This window comes from Plutella xylostella, chromosome 19, assembly GCF_932276165.1.
Source record: "Plutella xylostella chromosome 19, ilPluXylo3.1, whole genome shotgun sequence".
NCBI lineage: Eukaryota > Metazoa > Arthropoda > Insecta > Lepidoptera > Plutellidae > Plutella > Plutella xylostella.
Window position 1 is genome coordinate 3041960 of NC_063999.1, and position 16466 is coordinate 3058425.

Consider the following 16466-nt stretch of genomic DNA (forward strand, 5'->3'; position numbering starts at 1 on the left):
TAATGTAGCAGAAGAAAGGTTGCAGGTGTTGCAGGCCATAAAACTCCATGAATTTATAAAGCATAGAACAACGCGGTCTCCGGTGTGCCACCCTCGTAAAATAAGGGTGAATTAAATATCTAAGGCGCAGGAAAGCACTGATTATTAGTTTATGACTTGGTAAGCATTAGTCCATAAGCACATGATTTTATATTGCGCTTGGAACAAATTATGCGGCTTGCTCAGTGGCGGATTAAGAGCATCGGAGGCCCTAAGCACAATGCCTGTGTAGGCCCCTAATTTAGAACAATTTGTTCCTTGACAAAGAGTGACAAAACAGTTCAATAGCTAAAACGTCCTATAACTTTAGAAAAGTTATAGGATGGAAGAAAAAATAATGTAAAACATTTTAAAAAAAATTGCTCGCCTTAAAGGCCTACGACACGCGCAAGTATCACCACCGTTACAACTGCGCAGGTACGCCGAGCTATCACACGGCACATTTAAGTACGCGCATAAGCCTCATTTTTGTCAAAATCGTCGGCGTGGAAACTGGAAACAATGTTTCCCAATGAGGAACTCTTTCTTCTACTGGTATATTTTCAATGTTTGCAAACAACTAGAATTTTTTCACTAGAAAAAAGTCTAGTTGCCTGCTATTGCCAAAAATCAAACCGTACACGATCGAAGTGGACAAAAAAGTTGCTGTAAAATTGAAAAAATCATTCACACTCAAGGATTTAGAGAATACTCTAATGAAAAAATTATTAAAATTTCAAACATGTTGGCGCGGTTTACAGTTTTACCACCCATTCGCACAGTATTCCATGTACAGTACAAGCCGGCCTGCGCAGGCAAAACTGTGGTAATACTTACGCGTGTGGTAGGCCCTTTACCAACCACACGTACGGTATTCCGTGTTAAAGCCGGCCTGCCCCCCTACTCTTGAAAGGCAATATATTGCGTTAACATTAAAAAAATCATAACTTCTCTTCAAAATCGATTTTACAAAAAGTTAAAATACGTACAGTTCTCCCATATTAATAATGCGCATGCAAATCTTCGCAAACTGTCGTATTCCCGTAAACACCCGAATCATTGAATCGTAAGAGCACTTGCATTTTGATCCTTGTTCGAAAGAAATAGTAGTCAATATCATGTGACACATAATCGAATCGGTCGGTGGCTGTCACCGATCAGTCAAGGGTCTCAAGGTCAAGATCAATATTACTTTTGTGGAATTATAAAGAGCTGCAATTACACATCGTTCTTGTTATTTTTTTCAAATGTGAATTTAATTTCAACTTTAATTATTTTTGACGATGCCATATTATGAGGCACATTTAAGAATAAAATATACGTCACATTGATAGACTTCACTTTGCCAATAAAGCCACACCCAAAATACCAACCCCCTTATTCATAGAAAAGTTGCAATACGTTTTAACTGATAAACTGTTTTGTCCCTCTCTGTGTAACGTTATTTATTTCTTCCAAATAAATAACTTACATCATAATAATTAACTTCATAATTTAATTGTAAATTCCCTTTTTAAAGGTATCGACTTTATCGATAACTTAATCTTCGCGTCGATAATTCTTCAAATTATCGACGCGTTCTCATCCCTAGCCAGCGAAGCGGTCTTTTGTTCTTGTCCCCACTATCGCGGCAGCCCCACTCGGTGACCACTGGCTCTCGAGCATTCGTCCACGGGCTACGGCATCGACTGCGCGTGACCCTACCTCACGGCAGTCCTCTAGGTGCCTAGCCCGCTCTAAAGTGTCGAATGACCTAGACATTACCAGTGGTATCGTGTGTGTGTCTTCCCCAATATCGGGGTCCAAGGTCCACGCTACTACTCCAAGGTCCACGCTACTACTCCAAGGTCCACGCTACTACTCCAAGATCCACGCTCACGTCCACGGTACGGTATACCTACTGCACGGAACTTCTACCTACTTCTACGGCTCGCCCTCTACGTGATGGTTCGGCAACCCCCTGCCTTCGTGTTGCTGACCACGCCGCGCAGCCGAGCTACACGCCACGCGCACGCAACGGCCACGTGACCTGCCTGCCTACCTACCTGGGCACTGGAGAAGAGGACTTCCACGCCGGTCGCGTTATCGGGATTCCACGCCGATACTCTTCGACTCAGGGGAGTCCCTATCCGTGCCAACAGAAAACTGACTGATCGTGTAGTGTAGGCCTAACCCACACTTGACCTCTAAATAAATTTGTGTCAAGCTAAACCCTGGCTTCTCATTTCTACCTCTCCGTTAGCTAGCCATTTTCATAAGCGCGACACTGTGGCCCCACGTTGGGCGCCAGATTAAGTTAAGTCTCGATAAAGTCGATACCTTTAAAAAGGGAATTTACAATTAAATTATGAAGTTAATTATTATGATGTAAGTTATTTATTTGGAAGAAATAAATAACGTTAAGAAATAAATAACAAATTGTTCTTTGTCGGAGAGGGACAAAACAGTTTATTAGTTAAAACCTTTTGTAATTTCTCTATGAATAAGGGGGCAAGTTTGTAATTGTAATATTATTGTGAATGATCAGCGCTGTAAATACTTTTGAACTGAGATTTTAATGTAAACCTTTTTATTTATGTGAAATAATCAGTGCTGTAAATACTTTTGAACTGAGATTTAAATTTTTTAATATAAACCTGTGTTTGAAATCCATTTCTCCTTATAATATAAACCTTGTGTTATTCAAACCTTCTTTCATCCATCTTTACATCAGTTTCAGTAAGACACTTGAAAAGTACCTACTGTAACATTTTCGAAGTAAATTTTAATATAATGGAATATTATGAATTATCGAATCAAATTTCAGTACTGATAAATCAATTATCTCTTTTAGCACCAATTACATAATTCTACTAAAATTTCATGAAGAAAATGCACTTAACCACTCTAAATACATAATAGTTTTCTAACGCTCGGGAATACGACCGTTGCCGAACAATGACGAAGATTTCTATGTGCATTATCAATTTTGGGGAACTGTCTTGCTAGTGACAGTGCAAATAGCGTTGGCTTTACGCTGCTCGATCGGTTAGAAAAATTCACACTAGGCTCTCAGCATAATGTAGTGAGCTAGCATAAGCTTGTAAAACATATTATACTGAAGATATTTACAGGTTGGAAATGAAGTGTTATGTTATAGGTGGAAAGAAAGAAAGAAAGAAGGGCTAGTTTTTTTTATAAACTAGTTTGGCATAGGGCCAGGACAGCTTGCTCCCGGCGGGTGCCTAACATATATAATAAGCAGGCAGCTCTTTATCCCGGTAATTTGACGTAAAAAATACTGAGCGAAGCTATTTGTCAAGTCGCCTACTTTTTAATTTACCTACAAGCGCCAAAGCGTTTGCATTGAGCTAGATCACTTTTTAAAACCTTTAAAAGTCGTGTCGGCTCGAAGTGATCAATTTCCTAGAAAACATAATTTCATTTAAATTAGGTAAAAAAAAATTAAACCATATTGTAATAACGTTCTGTCCCAGAGGTGTCCAGGAGGATTTAGGATTAAATATACGGGGTGGAATTGGATGCCACTATTATTTTATATCACAGAATAGAGGCATCATTGTTAGGGACTGATTCTGCGTTCCTGATCCAAGAGATGTTTTTGAATTTAGCAACCTGTATATTAAAAGATAGGCTCTAGGCCTAAAACCCTTCCTTCATTGGAAGGAGACCCATGCCAGCCCAGCCACAGCAGTGGGGACGTGATGGTCGTGATTATGTATGGTATGATGTATAACAAAAGGCAGTAACTCGCATACCGTGACTATCCTCTCCTCCTCCCCCTCCTCCTCGCCGCCCACGTCCAGGTCCTCCAGCAGCTCTGGCTCGGAACCCTTCACCGTCTCGCCCTCTGCGCCCTCTGTGATAAGGGATTATTGCGTCAATTACATACTAAACTACAACAATAAAATTATTATTTACTGCTGCGTGCCTACTGCTCGGCATGATATGCATGCATCTTTGAAAGTGCGACCCATCTAAAGATTATAACGGTTGGGTGGATGTGTGGTGGTTGGAACTTCATCGACGACATTAAGACTTCATAAGCAAACAATCGACAGTTGCTCCAAGGCCTCCAACCAATGCCTCTTTCAAAAATAGCTAGAACACTGTGACCTCGGCTTTTCTCGTCCAACTGTTAACATAACCAACGATAACGTGGATATAAATAAATTAAGTAGGTACCTTCATCCGGTCTTTTTTGGCTACTTTAGTATGGCTTTTCGGGAGTTCAGTTGAAAATTATAGTGCATAGTGCAAATGAAAGGTACTAAAAATAGATAAAGGCTTATTTTTTATCCCATGAAAAATGCAAAAGTCAACGACACGTGGTGTTCCCAGGCGGTCACCCATCCAAGTACTGACCACGCCCGATGTTGCTTAACTTCGGTGATCGGACGAGAACCGGTGTTTTCAACATGGTATGGACGTTGACGATATATGTGTTTAATTTTGCAGTTTTAACTTTAGCATTATCATTTTTATATTGTTTATCATTGCTTGTCCTATTATTTATCTATCTGCTAGTGTCTACGCAACTGTATAAATACGCTACGTCATGATTATGCTGGTATCGTATCGTGCAAATGAAACACACAAACTAATGTATTTGTTTCTCTAATAGATGGCAGCACCAGCGCGGTCGTATCTTAACTCCCAGTAAGTAATTAATTCTCCCACGTATGGTTTCTGAATTTATAATTACTTGTACAAGGTATATACAGATACACGTGTTTACAACGCAGACTGTATGCACATGTTGTAGGTTCTTATACCTACAATACTCACGAGCAGTGACAAAATTAGACCACGGTGGTGCTGCCATCTATTAGACATACAAACAAACCGTGTGTTTTGTTCGTACCTTCCTCTCCGTCCAAGTAATCCTCGGGCAGCACAGTCTCGGCCAGCACGACGGGCTCCTGCTCCGGGAAGTATTGCGTCACGAGCGTGTACACGTGTGCGGACATCAGCTCATGGTCCTGCCAAGTTTAGAATAAGTAAAGTAGGGTTCATGCAACTATCGTAGGTGTTCCGGGCTTTTGGGACGAGTGAGCCAGATATAACAAGCAAGCAAGTTCATTCGATTATTACAGAGCATAAAGTACTTAATAACAGAGTCATTTAATCTCACACCCATACACACATGCACACCGCGCACCGTTTAGACTTTCTAAAACCAGCTAGAGATAATAAAAGAGAGATAGTGAATAATTTAGTAAATACTATCACCATGATCATAAGCCCGTAATCCACTGCTGATCAGAATCCTATCTCATATAGCGCCACAATGGCCTTCCTCATCCGCCTAAGTTTATCGTTCCAGCGGGCCCTGTTTCTAATAACCATAATTAGTCAAGAAGTCATGACCCATGACCCCGCACGACCCGGGTGAACACTGAACAGGTCGATACGAGTGACAGACAATGCAAGTATTCATTCAATTACAGCCGAGTCATGTGATCCTTCAGGTCCATAATGTCCCCTGGTTTCTGATTGACCCTTTCCCAAAATGTCCTTTCCTCAAAATGTCCCTTGCATAAAATGTCCATATATCCCAAAATATCCCTTCCTTAAAATGTCCCTTTCCCTAAATGTCCCTTTCTCAAAATGTCCCTTCCTTAAAATATCCCCCTGATTCCGAAAGATTCATCTCACCGCATCACTAATGAGCCGATCACACACGACCCGCGTGAACTCGTTCCGCCAGCAGCGCACGACGGCGCGCACCTCCGTGAACAAGTCATTTAGTGAGTCATTCAATTACTATCACCATCATCATCAGCGCGCAATCATTCCCATCTAGATATAAGCTATTCCCATGACGCGCTACAACACTCAGACCTCCGTCTTCTTGATTCAGCCACTACCGGCCATCTGTCATTCCCAAGGGCGTCGATTGAGAGGGCTGGAGGACGTCCCAAAGCGAGCTCAAATTACCTACTACCCCTAATGATTCATAAGCAAAACCCTCACCGCATCACTAATGAGCCGATCACACACGACCCGCGTGAACTCGTTCCGCCAGCAGCGCACCACGGCGCGGACCTCCGTGAACAGGCTGGGACAGGTCAGGGTCAGTCCGTGAGCGATGCGGGATAAGTCGCGCAGGTTGAAGATGTAGTGGAACTTGGCCGGGGTCGGGGGCAGTTCCGCTATTAGGATCTGCGAATTGGGAGGGTGGTTTAGGTTTTAGGGTAGTGGACGGTGTTCCAAGACTACTAGTGACACGTGATGGAGTACACTAGTCAGCTTCATAAGTGGCCATTGAATAGGCGAATTGTCAGTTTGACAAGGTATACTAAAGTATCGAGTTCTATTGCGATAAACTATACGAGGATAGATCTATCATCATAATCTGCAACAATTCGTCCACTGGTGCTCATAAACATCTTCCAAGGACTCCCAAGGAGTACCAAAATATCCTTTCATCGGTCTTCCTCATCCGACCAAGTAATACCAGCAACATTTTACCCCAGCCAACCTCTTAGTATAACCTCACCTTATACAAGTCCAGTGTCATCTGCACCAGCTTATCAACGATCTCCTGGACCTCCTCAGTGAAGATGGAGAAGTGTCCGCGCAGGATGCACGTGTAAATGTGGCTGAGTGTACTCTCGCTCGGGAACTGCAGGTTGAACGTCGAGAACATCGAGATGAAACGCGGGTCCACCTGTGGATGGGGTTTGGGATTTCGAAAGGGTGAATGCCAAGTTGTTTTGTGAAGTCATAAATAAATAAAAAGTTTATGGATGGATATAGGTAGTCCCAAATTCTAATAATTTTTTTAAAAAAATATGCAAAAAGTCAACAACACGTGGTGTTCCCAGGCGGTCACCCATCCAAGTACTGACCACGCCCGATGTTGCTTAACTTCGGTGATCGGACGAGAACCGGTGTTTTCAACATGGTATGGACGTTGACGATGTAAAGATTTAAAATAGCGTTCAGATCAGACTGCTACTAGGTAGGTATCTACAATATTACGCCATCCAAGGTACCGGCATTATTCTGTGGTAGCGGTTACCAAGCAAGATAATTTTAATGAAGTGGTTTACTATTCATAATAACAACACTCAGTAAATACGCTTACGTCATTCCTTCCGCCACCAGCCTTGCCCATGGCGGCCAGGAAGCCCATATCTTTGATGTTCTTCCAGTTGAGGTCTTTCCCTCTGTCGTAGAAGCCTTTCCGCTCAAACAGAAGCTTCAGCAAGGCTATGGGCTGCTGAGTGCCGTATGTGTCCACCTGTTGACATTCATCATTTAAATGTTATTTTTCAACTTACAGATCCGCTGACAACGGCTATGCAGAGTTAGCGTGTTAGGTTCGACTTTTATTAAAATGGAATATGATTATGAATTATGAGTGATCGAATAGGTAGATACTATATATAAATAAACTTATTAAGTACTTACTTACTAGATAAAACAGTATTCAAGTAAAAGTACCTACACAAAAGTATCTATTCGATAACTCATAATCATATTCCATTTTGTAGAACGTTTGGTAGAAGGTACATTACCCAATAAATACCTACATACGTTAATTTATGTACAGCCTAAGTAAGTACAATACAAGTCATATACATAACAATATAAACTCACAATAGGCATATTCATATCATCAATGAACACCATCATCTTCTTCCCTACTGGCGGTCCGTACACGTCTTTAGTTCGCTTCTCCACCACCGACTCCAGGGTGCGCTGCACGTCCAGCGAGGACGTCCGGGACGAGAAGTTCATCTGCTGCACTAGCTGGGGAGGGGATATGGGGTGGTATTATTGGTGCGTTTTATTCCATAAAGCAAATATTTATCCATCGAAAGAAAATGTTCCATTGTTTGTATGGAATGGATCCGAAACTGCTGTACCTATTTCAAAGATTCAATGGAGCATATTATGCGCGTATCATGCGTACGCGCAGCATATATCAGATATGAATTATAATAAATATTAAGTAAATAAATATTTAGTATTTTTTTTAATGCATGTTCTTTTAGTATGCATTTGGTAAAACAAAAGAGAGGTATTGGAGGCGCCGGGTATCGATCCCGGTACCTCTCACATGCTAAGCGAGCGCTCTACCATCTGAGCTACGCCCCCGGTGACAATCAATGCGAATTTTTGCGTGTCAACGATATGAAAAAAAATGTGCGTAGACTTATTTATAAATATGTATATAGGTGTACACTTTTAGCTGATATGACATCACGGCTAATAAACTCGTTCACAAGGTCAGCTGACACATTTCGGTAACAGCGAATGGTTTACAACGTGTGTATTTGGAACGTTGCCGTGCCAATAAATTAGGTTTTTGTAAAATTATAAAGAAACGGCCGATTGGGTTGGGGTTGGGACAGTAATCGGCGTCTCGGACGTCTTACACTTACTTGATGGTAAACGTATACTGACACACATTTACCAACCTAGTCCTAAGACCACTACTAAGGTGTAACGTCTGCCCAATCTGTTTGCAGGATTTTGAATATAAGGGACTTGTTGAAAAAAATATTGCATATCGGACTTGCGGTCGTCCCGTGTCAACTACGAGAAAGGACTGAGTTGTACAGAAGCCAGGGCAGTTGTTGAAAACAGGACAGCGTGGGACACTCTTTGTAGCACCGCGGAACGGGGTATTAACCATAGGACCAGCAACAGCATGACTGCGGAAAATGGGTGAAAAAGGAGCCAGGTAAAGGTCGTATCGTACCAAGAAATGAAAGAAATGGCTTGTGACCTTGTGACAGACTGCGGTGGCAGGAGCTATATCGACAAGGAGAATAAAGTTGCACTTACATCGTTTTGTTGGTAGTGCCACTATCGTAGTGGGCCTAGGTATTAAAAAACAATAAACTATATAAAGTTTATCTATCTAATAGGTAGTACCTATATATTGTATTTTATGTAGGTAGGTATAACAAAAAGTCAACGACACGTGGTGTTCCCAGGCGGTCACCCATCCAAGTACTGACCACGCCCGATGTTGCTTAACTTCGGTGATCGGACGAGAACCGGTGTTTTCAACATGGTATGGACGTTGACGATATCTGCATTGTAAATTATCATCGTTACTCACATATAAGTAGGATAACAATCGACAACAACTTACGTATCGATCGGCGGGTAATCCACGCAGATAGTTCGTAATGATGGCGGTCTTCGAACTGCCCGTATCACCCACTAGGAGCACGGGCCTTTCCACCTGAAATTAAATAAGATCATAACTTAGTACCCTTTTACTAGTTAGTACCATTTTACTAGTTATTATTGTGTGGTAAAAGGAAGAAAATACATTCACATTTACAATTGAATTACGGTAGAATTTTTATTAGTGTCAAATGTTACCGAAACAAATTGTCATACAAATTGCGGTGAACCTAGCCTATCCAATTTCCTATCGACAAGTGTCAAACTGTCTAAGTTTTTCGTGATGAGGCACAAATATTATTATTTCTTATTGCAATATTACGTAGGTAAATATGTTGTAAATTTTACTGTAAATGAATAAAGCATACAAATACGCAGCTGCAGGTTGGTAAACCAAACCATACCGCGATGTAGAATGACCGCCGACAGCGCCATCTAGTGGCCACCCTAGTGAAACTATGCTTTTTTAAACAGTAGTGGTGGTATTGTGAACTCAATTGTTTTTTAAGGGATTTGGTCTTGTATATGATAATAAACATAAATTATATTCTTTTCTACCGTCTCCATGATGGCTAGCAGCCAGGTCTCCCGTAGCATGTCGACGGTGGGCACCAGGGTGGCAGGGAACGGCAGGTCTCGGTTGTGCAAGTATACACTACACAGGCACCAGCCACTGCCTACCTACTGTTCAACTCCAGGCATCGTATGTTGTAAAAATGTAAATTGTAAATGAAGCAGTACCTACGCAGTCGCGGGTTGGTGAACCAAACTATACCGCGATGTAGAATGACCGCCGACAGCGCCATCTAGTGGTCACCCTAGTGAAACTATGCTATTTTAAACAGTAGTGGTGGTATTGTGAACTCAAGTGTTTTGTAAGGTTTTTTGATATGATAATAAAATATATTTTTTTACTTACCGTCTCCATGATGGCCAACAGCCAGGTGACCCGCAGGGTGTCGACGGTGGGCACCAGGGTGGCAGGGAACGGCAGGTCGCGGTCGTGCACGTACTCAGGCACCAGCCAATCCCAGGCCGCCCAGGTTTTATCCTCTAACTCCAGACAGTAGTCGTAGAGCGTCGGGAATGTCATCGGGAAGTGGCCTGCGGAAAGTGGTATGTTTTTAGGTTTTACAGGGGGAAGTAATAGGGTGCCATGGCAGGGTCGTTGGAAGGGGTGCTGTTGCTTTGGGTCTACAATGTCTTATGTTTTTGGTAATTGGTAAGTACTTTTCATTCTTTATTCAAGGTAACTTGAAATATGTACTTACCAATAGGTGCGCAATGCGCAATGTAAATAAGCTATGAATAAAGATGCTAAAATTAAAACTGCGACATTGGGGACTGTCATCGTCAACGTCCATACCATGTTGAAAACACCGGTTCTCGTCCGATCACCGAAGTTAAGCAACATCGGGCGTGGTCAGTACTTGGATGGGTGACCGCCTGGGAACACCACGTGTCGTTGACTTTTTGTTTCGTTCCATATCTTTGTAAACCGACATAACCGACACATACTCTTTTTTGTGTCCTTTAATTGTATACCAACTTTGCAAGAAACGACCATAGTTCCTCTAACAATAGATTTGAGTCATTTGAGAGCTATAAAACCTAATATACCTGTAGTTGATTAATTTAAGTCATCGTACCCAAATATGCTTATACGGGCGCTGACCAACAACAAGCGCCTTTATTCTCTAGCTATAAGCCTCAACTTACGTGTAGTAGCTTTCTTTTCAGGACTATCATCTACGAGCAGCATCGGGCACGCCTTCTTGATGTACTGGTCGAAGTCGAGGCGGCCGTCGTCCACTATTGCAGCGCCCAGGCTGTTGTACATTGACTGTAAATAGAAGATACATAAATTAAATATTAAAGACAATAATACAGTTGTGTAAGTACTTGGATGGATGGAGGAATTAGGAGGGTGTTAGAAGTTCATACGAAGATCTAATCTATAGAGCACAATAAAAATTATATGCCTTCATTGGATGAAAATAAAAACCATAATTTACAGTTGATGATCTTTTAGTACGCATAATTTCGGGTTGTCATCGTCAACGTCCATACCATGTTGAAAACACCGGTTCTCGTCCGATCACCGAAGTTAAGCAACATCGGGCGTGGTCAGTACTTGGATGGGTGACCGCCTGGGAACACCACGTGTCGTTGACTTTTTGCTGTTGCCTCTTGAGATAGTGAATGGGAAGACTGGGAACTGGGAGTTTTATTTATGCTGCTTTGGGAGTTTTATTGCTAAGCAACTTACTATTGTAATAAGTACCCATTTATACATTAATATTTTTTCAGATTTAATTATTATTAAATACTTAATAATTATAATTAATTAAAAAAAAAACTGACTTCTAAATTCTAAATAACAGTACAAAGTAAGATGCAATAAGTCCTTCTAGTCAATACCAATCATTGAAGCCTAAACACGAGGTAGTTGCTATATACCGTTGAGTAGTTCCCTTGACTGCCTTTCGTTTCCATCATCAGATCAGCTCAAGCTCACCATCATATTTTTTTGTCATAAGAACTATATTTACGTACTAAATTTCATTACGATTGGTTAATAGGTGTCCAAAATGGAAATTCATACCCTGTTTTTACCCCTTTACCCACCCTTGGGGGTAGAATAAAATTCTCAAAAAAAATATGGGACCACCCCTGAGTAATAAAAAAAAGAATTTTCAAAATCGATCCATAAATGGCGGAGTAATCGGTGAACGTAAATAAAAAAAAATACCGACGTATTGAGAACCTCCTCCTTTTTCGAAGTCGGTTAAAAATGCAAATAAAATGTAAATTGACCATGGTAAGGTAGGTTGCCATGATATTTTTCTGTAACCGAGTCACCTAAAATTAAAATACAACCAAAAAATGTCTGATTGAGCCTACATTTAGATTAAGTATGTTTAGTTCATGATCTATCCGTGCCGCGCACAGCGCTGCTACCCTGACTTAGTAGTTCATGATCTAGCCGCGCATAGCGCTGCTATCAGTCTTAGCATCTGCGCGTAGTAGTATGCAGTGGACACGGTAGATGCCACTATGCCCAGCTCTGCATCGCGGTATTGAGTTTTTTTCCGCTTTGATGGCTTGGTCGGGCTTGCCTTCATTCGACAAGACCTTACTTCATAGGATCATTTCTATAGTAGGCTCTTCCCGAGATCTTCACAATATGTGAGACCGGACAAGTCACGTTGATGAGGCGTGGCGCGGTTCCCTGAGCGTGAGGCCGGCAGAGATCAGTGATCTTCAGCCATCGATGATCGTTCACCTCTCTTCGCAAGGGGAGGGGCGTGGGGCACCGTCGCTGTCTGAGTGGCTTTGGTTATAAAAATCTAATAAACATTAATTAACAATTCAAAATGATGCCAATTCAAGACAAATACTTGAAAGAATTATGGCATGAATTGAGATGAACCTTGCATGCGTAAACGTTTGGATCAACGTCCTACGGCCTACCTACGGCGTCTACGCGCCAACGTCGGCGTGTGAGGGAGACCGCATCAGTACATTTCTATAGTGAGCATCGTGACGCGGCCTACGGCGTGACGCTGGACGCGACCTGCGGCGTAAATAGGAGACCCAGGCCTTACTTACCACCATAAAGACGCACTCAACAACCGACGGGTCTATTTCCTCATTAGTGTCGTCTCTGTTCGGTAGCAGGCCACTGATCATGTAGCATAGTTGCACCACCTGCGAATATATTATAACAAGCTGAATAATCATTACATGTATTTAAATTTATGCAATTATTCAATTTGGTGAGCCAACCCAAAAAAAACATTTCAATGTAGTCACACAGCACATACACAGATTATGTCAGCAATAATAGGCAATAAAATTAGGCTAATTAAGATGAAGGCATATTTATGATAAAAATTTTGACAATTATCAAAACTATTGCTAAAATTGCCAATACCATGAGTTATATAAGTAAAACTTTCGGTCCGCAAAATAACTACTTGGTCAGCAAAATTTTATGATATTGTTAGCGCAATATAAAGTATGAAATAAAAATAAAACTTAATAAAAACTTGAGAACCACACTATGCCTATCCTATGCCTCCACATAACATCTAAATAATCATCAGCCTTCTATCGCCCACTGTTGGGTATAAGCCTCCTTATTTGTGCGCCAATTCTTCCGGTCCTGTGCCGCTCTGGTCCACTGCTTCCCCGCAACCTTGCAGATGTCATCGGACCATCTAGCAGGTGGTCTGCATCCCCTTCTACAATGCCCTTATGCAACATCAAAATCCCCTTACCAAATTAAGTGGGGTCTGTGGAACGATAGTCTTCAGCGGGGTCTGCTGCTGGAGACCAAACAGTCCCAACAGGATGTAGTTGATGGCTCCCGGGACGTAATGCTCGAACAGTCTTTGAAGCTGCTCCCGTTCTTCTTCATTTGTGCGACCACGCAGCCATCTGTAAAATTAACCAAATGTACTTAACTAAATTTAATAGATAGGAAGGTACAGGGCGGTTAAATTTTATGAGAAGTTGTAATGCCGATAATGAGCTGAAATAAAGGTTGCAAAAATGTATTTGTCGGAATCTAAAATTAATCTTGTTACCAATAACAAAAAGTCAACGACACGTGGTGTTCCCAGGCGGTCACCCATCCAAGTACTGACCACGCCCGATGTTGCTTAACTTCGGTGATCGGACGAGAACCGGTGTTTTCAACATGGTATGGACGTTGACGAGTGTAGATGCTAATTGAGCATTGTGTAGCTACATATCTCATAGATAAGACTCGGGATGTAGAGATCAAAAATAAAATTATGAATTTGCCAAGCATAGTCGTCAACGTCCATACCATGTTGAAAACACCGGTTCTCGTCCGATCACCGAAGTTAAGCAACATCGGGCGTGGTCAGTACTTGGATGGGTGACCGCCTGGGAACACCACGTGTCGTTGACTTTTTGCCATTACTGGATACATAAACAAACGATGCCTTACTTTATTACCATGACGGTATATTTTTGGTTGTCCTATAAACCTTTTTTTTGGTAAGTACACATTTATAGTTGAAAAGCGCCCTCTACATAGCTATTTTAATTTTTTACCAATGATAATCTAATCTGTAATTCAGAAACACACTCACCGCTCCCAATACGGCATATAACCCAAATCCTTAGGGTCCACATACACCATCCCCGCCCGGGAAACCGTGGCCGGAGACGCGTAGTCCAAGTCTCCCACTTCGAACAGCAGCGCGCAATATGACGCTAGGCGTATTCTCTCGCCATTGGCTAGCGTGAGGAGCTTGTTGTCGTCCATTACTGAGTTCATGTTTTCAATCCAGAGGGCGTCCACGTCACCGTCGAATAGGTGGTAGCGACGCTCGTTTGGTTCTGCTGGTCTGTGGTTGAAGTTGGAGAAATTATTAACCTCACCCATCTTAACCTCCTTTTACGGTAGAGTCCCAGAAGTGGGGGTCCCATGGAATTGCAAACATGAAAGTTTAGTTTTGACTTTGACAGAGGGCACAACCACAAAAACTTAGACAGTATCTAACAGATGTTTAGCGCTGTCAAACGCCTACAAAATTTGACGTAGTACAGATAATGTTTAGGTTTACTAAGTAACGGAATAAGTAAAAGCGCTTGCCTGTTCATTTCTCTGAATATCTTAGAATATAATCCATCCGTCCAGTCACGAGTGACAGGGTCCAAAACACCGTAGAGTTCTATCACAGAACATGCCTGAAAACAGATTTTTACCAATCAATATTCTGTAAACAAGTTATTGCGCACACCAGCGCCATTGTGACGCTTTTTGACAACTTTCCGGTGTAACGGTGTAAGTGGTATTTACTGGTGGGCTATTATGTTATAAATGTTATTGTTGACGCCCAACTGCTATAAGGACAAACTTTCTACTTCAGCTACAAAACGCCATCTACTTGAGGTTTTTTTTTATAAATCCTTTGGTTTGACTGGTAGAAACTGCTTATACCATTAAGCTCACCCTTTGTACACTTATATTAAATGTATATTTGTGCAACTAAAGATTAAATTAATAAATAAACGACAACGTACTTTAGGGTTAACAACGGTGAGTTTGGTCGGCAGTCCCAGGTTCGACTGTGCCTTCACCAGCGTGGTAAGCACCAGGGTCTTGCCGCCGCCCGTCGGGCCCACCAGCATGGTGCAGTGCCGGCTCATCATCGTCTCGTATAGCTGGACCACCTTGTCTATCTGGGGAAATGATAAAAAAGTAGGTAAGTATATAGTATAATAAGACAGAAAAAAACATATTTTTAACATAGGTACTTACTCAATTATTTACAATGTAAAAATTATAAAAATAAACATGTGTGATGATTACCTCCATACATTATATTTTGTTGAGCGCAAAAAGTCAACGACACGTGGTGTTCCCAGGCGGTCACCCATCCAAGTACTGACCACGCCCGATGTTGCTTAACTTCGGTGATCGGACGAGAACCGGTGTTTTCAACATGGTATGGACGTTGACGAATGTTGTTTCTAATTGAGCATTCTGTAGCTACATATCTCATAGATAAGACTCGGATAAACAGAACAATAATAAAATTATATTTTTGCCAAGGTTTGTCGTCAACGTCCATACCATGTTGAAAACACCGGTTCTCGTCCGATCACCGAAGTTAAGCAACATCGGGCGTGGTCAGTACTTGGATGGGTGACCGCCTGGGAACACCACGTGTCGTTGACTTTTTGGTAAGTACCAAAAATATGTTTGATGGATACATTTTTTTGCACGTGTAATATTCAACGTAGGTACGTTTCAATTCCGCATAGTTCTGTTTTTTTTTTATCTCGATACCTTCCATGGACTCCACTCTGGTAGGCTAAATAAAAAATATAATCTCCCCCACAACCAGTATCAATAAGCTTCTGCGCTATGGCTAACCGTTGCAAAACAAAAATAAAACAATTGACCATTCCTATCATAAAACATCCCCTCACCTGATGATCCAACAAGATATACCCATCGTTAGTGAGCACATCTGCGACGGCCGCGTTGAAGTCGGGGTACCCCACGCGAGGGCACTCCAGGCCGGGGAATAAGTCCTTGAGCAGACCCAGGAATAGCGGGACGTCTTCGTACACGAACTTCGGGTGGTTCATGTCCCTGGGAAAGAATGTTCAAGAAGTTAGATGGAAGAGATTATGTTTGGTGTAAAGTACTTAATATAATTATCATCATCAGCCGGTAATTGCCTACTGCTGGCCATAGCCTCTATCATGGAGCGCCACATCACTCTGTCCTTATCTTCTGTCTAACC

At 41.8% G+C, this 16466-nt stretch overlaps 1 protein-coding gene and 11 non-coding genes across 12 annotated transcripts in view; 5 read left to right on the forward strand and 7 right to left on the reverse strand.

Moving 5' to 3' along the window:
• The window catches only part of LOC105389253 (dynein axonemal heavy chain 10), a 91464-nt gene that overhangs the window by 30239 nt on the left and 44759 nt on the right, over positions 1-16466 (reverse strand). Inside the window, exons 41-55 of the mRNA XM_048627639.1 lie at positions 16147-16312; positions 15235-15393; positions 14804-14898; positions 14298-14555; positions 13455-13614; positions 12784-12882; positions 10891-11014; positions 10091-10275; positions 9134-9226; positions 7627-7779; positions 7112-7267; positions 6521-6691; positions 5995-6183; positions 4883-5000; positions 3777-3877 (exon numbers count right to left, since the gene is read on the reverse strand). Of these exons, the coding sequence (XP_048483596.1) occupies positions 3777-3877; positions 4883-5000; positions 5995-6183; positions 6521-6691; positions 7112-7267; positions 7627-7779; positions 9134-9226; positions 10091-10275; positions 10891-11014; positions 12784-12882; positions 13455-13614; positions 14298-14555; positions 14804-14898; positions 15235-15393; positions 16147-16312 (2227 nt within the window). The remainder of the gene's footprint in view (positions 1-3776; positions 3878-4882; positions 5001-5994; positions 6184-6520; positions 6692-7111; positions 7268-7626; positions 7780-9133; positions 9227-10090; positions 10276-10890; positions 11015-12783; positions 12883-13454; positions 13615-14297; positions 14556-14803; positions 14899-15234; positions 15394-16146; positions 16313-16466) is intronic.
• Positions 4335-4453, reverse strand: LOC119690663. The gene has a single exon (XR_005253662.1). It is a non-coding gene; the product is annotated as a 5S ribosomal RNA (ribosomal RNA).
• LOC119690688 lies at positions 6824-6942 on the reverse strand. The gene has a single exon (XR_007267415.1). It is a non-coding gene; the product is annotated as a 5S ribosomal RNA (ribosomal RNA).
• On the reverse strand, positions 8055-8127 carry Trnaa-agc. Its single transcript has one exon. It is a non-coding gene; the product is annotated as a tRNA-Ala (tRNA).
• LOC119690674 lies at positions 8948-9066 on the reverse strand. Its single transcript, XR_005253673.1, has one exon. It is a non-coding gene; the product is annotated as a 5S ribosomal RNA (ribosomal RNA).
• LOC119690686 lies at positions 10524-10642 on the forward strand. Its single transcript, XR_005253684.1, has one exon. It is a non-coding gene; the product is annotated as a 5S ribosomal RNA (ribosomal RNA).
• LOC119690681 lies at positions 11228-11346 on the forward strand. Its single transcript, XR_005253679.2, has one exon. It is a non-coding gene; the product is annotated as a 5S ribosomal RNA (ribosomal RNA).
• On the forward strand, positions 12302-12506 carry LOC119690700. Its single transcript, XR_005253697.2, has one exon. It is a non-coding gene; the product is annotated as a small nucleolar RNA U3 (small nucleolar RNA).
• On the reverse strand, positions 13775-13893 carry LOC119690684. The gene has a single exon (XR_005253682.2). It is a non-coding gene; the product is annotated as a 5S ribosomal RNA (ribosomal RNA).
• LOC119690697 lies at positions 13995-14113 on the forward strand. Its single transcript, XR_005253694.1, has one exon. It is a non-coding gene; the product is annotated as a 5S ribosomal RNA (ribosomal RNA).
• LOC119690653 lies at positions 15555-15673 on the reverse strand. The gene has a single exon (XR_005253652.1). It is a non-coding gene; the product is annotated as a 5S ribosomal RNA (ribosomal RNA).
• On the forward strand, positions 15774-15892 carry LOC125490041. Its single transcript, XR_007267412.1, has one exon. It is a non-coding gene; the product is annotated as a 5S ribosomal RNA (ribosomal RNA).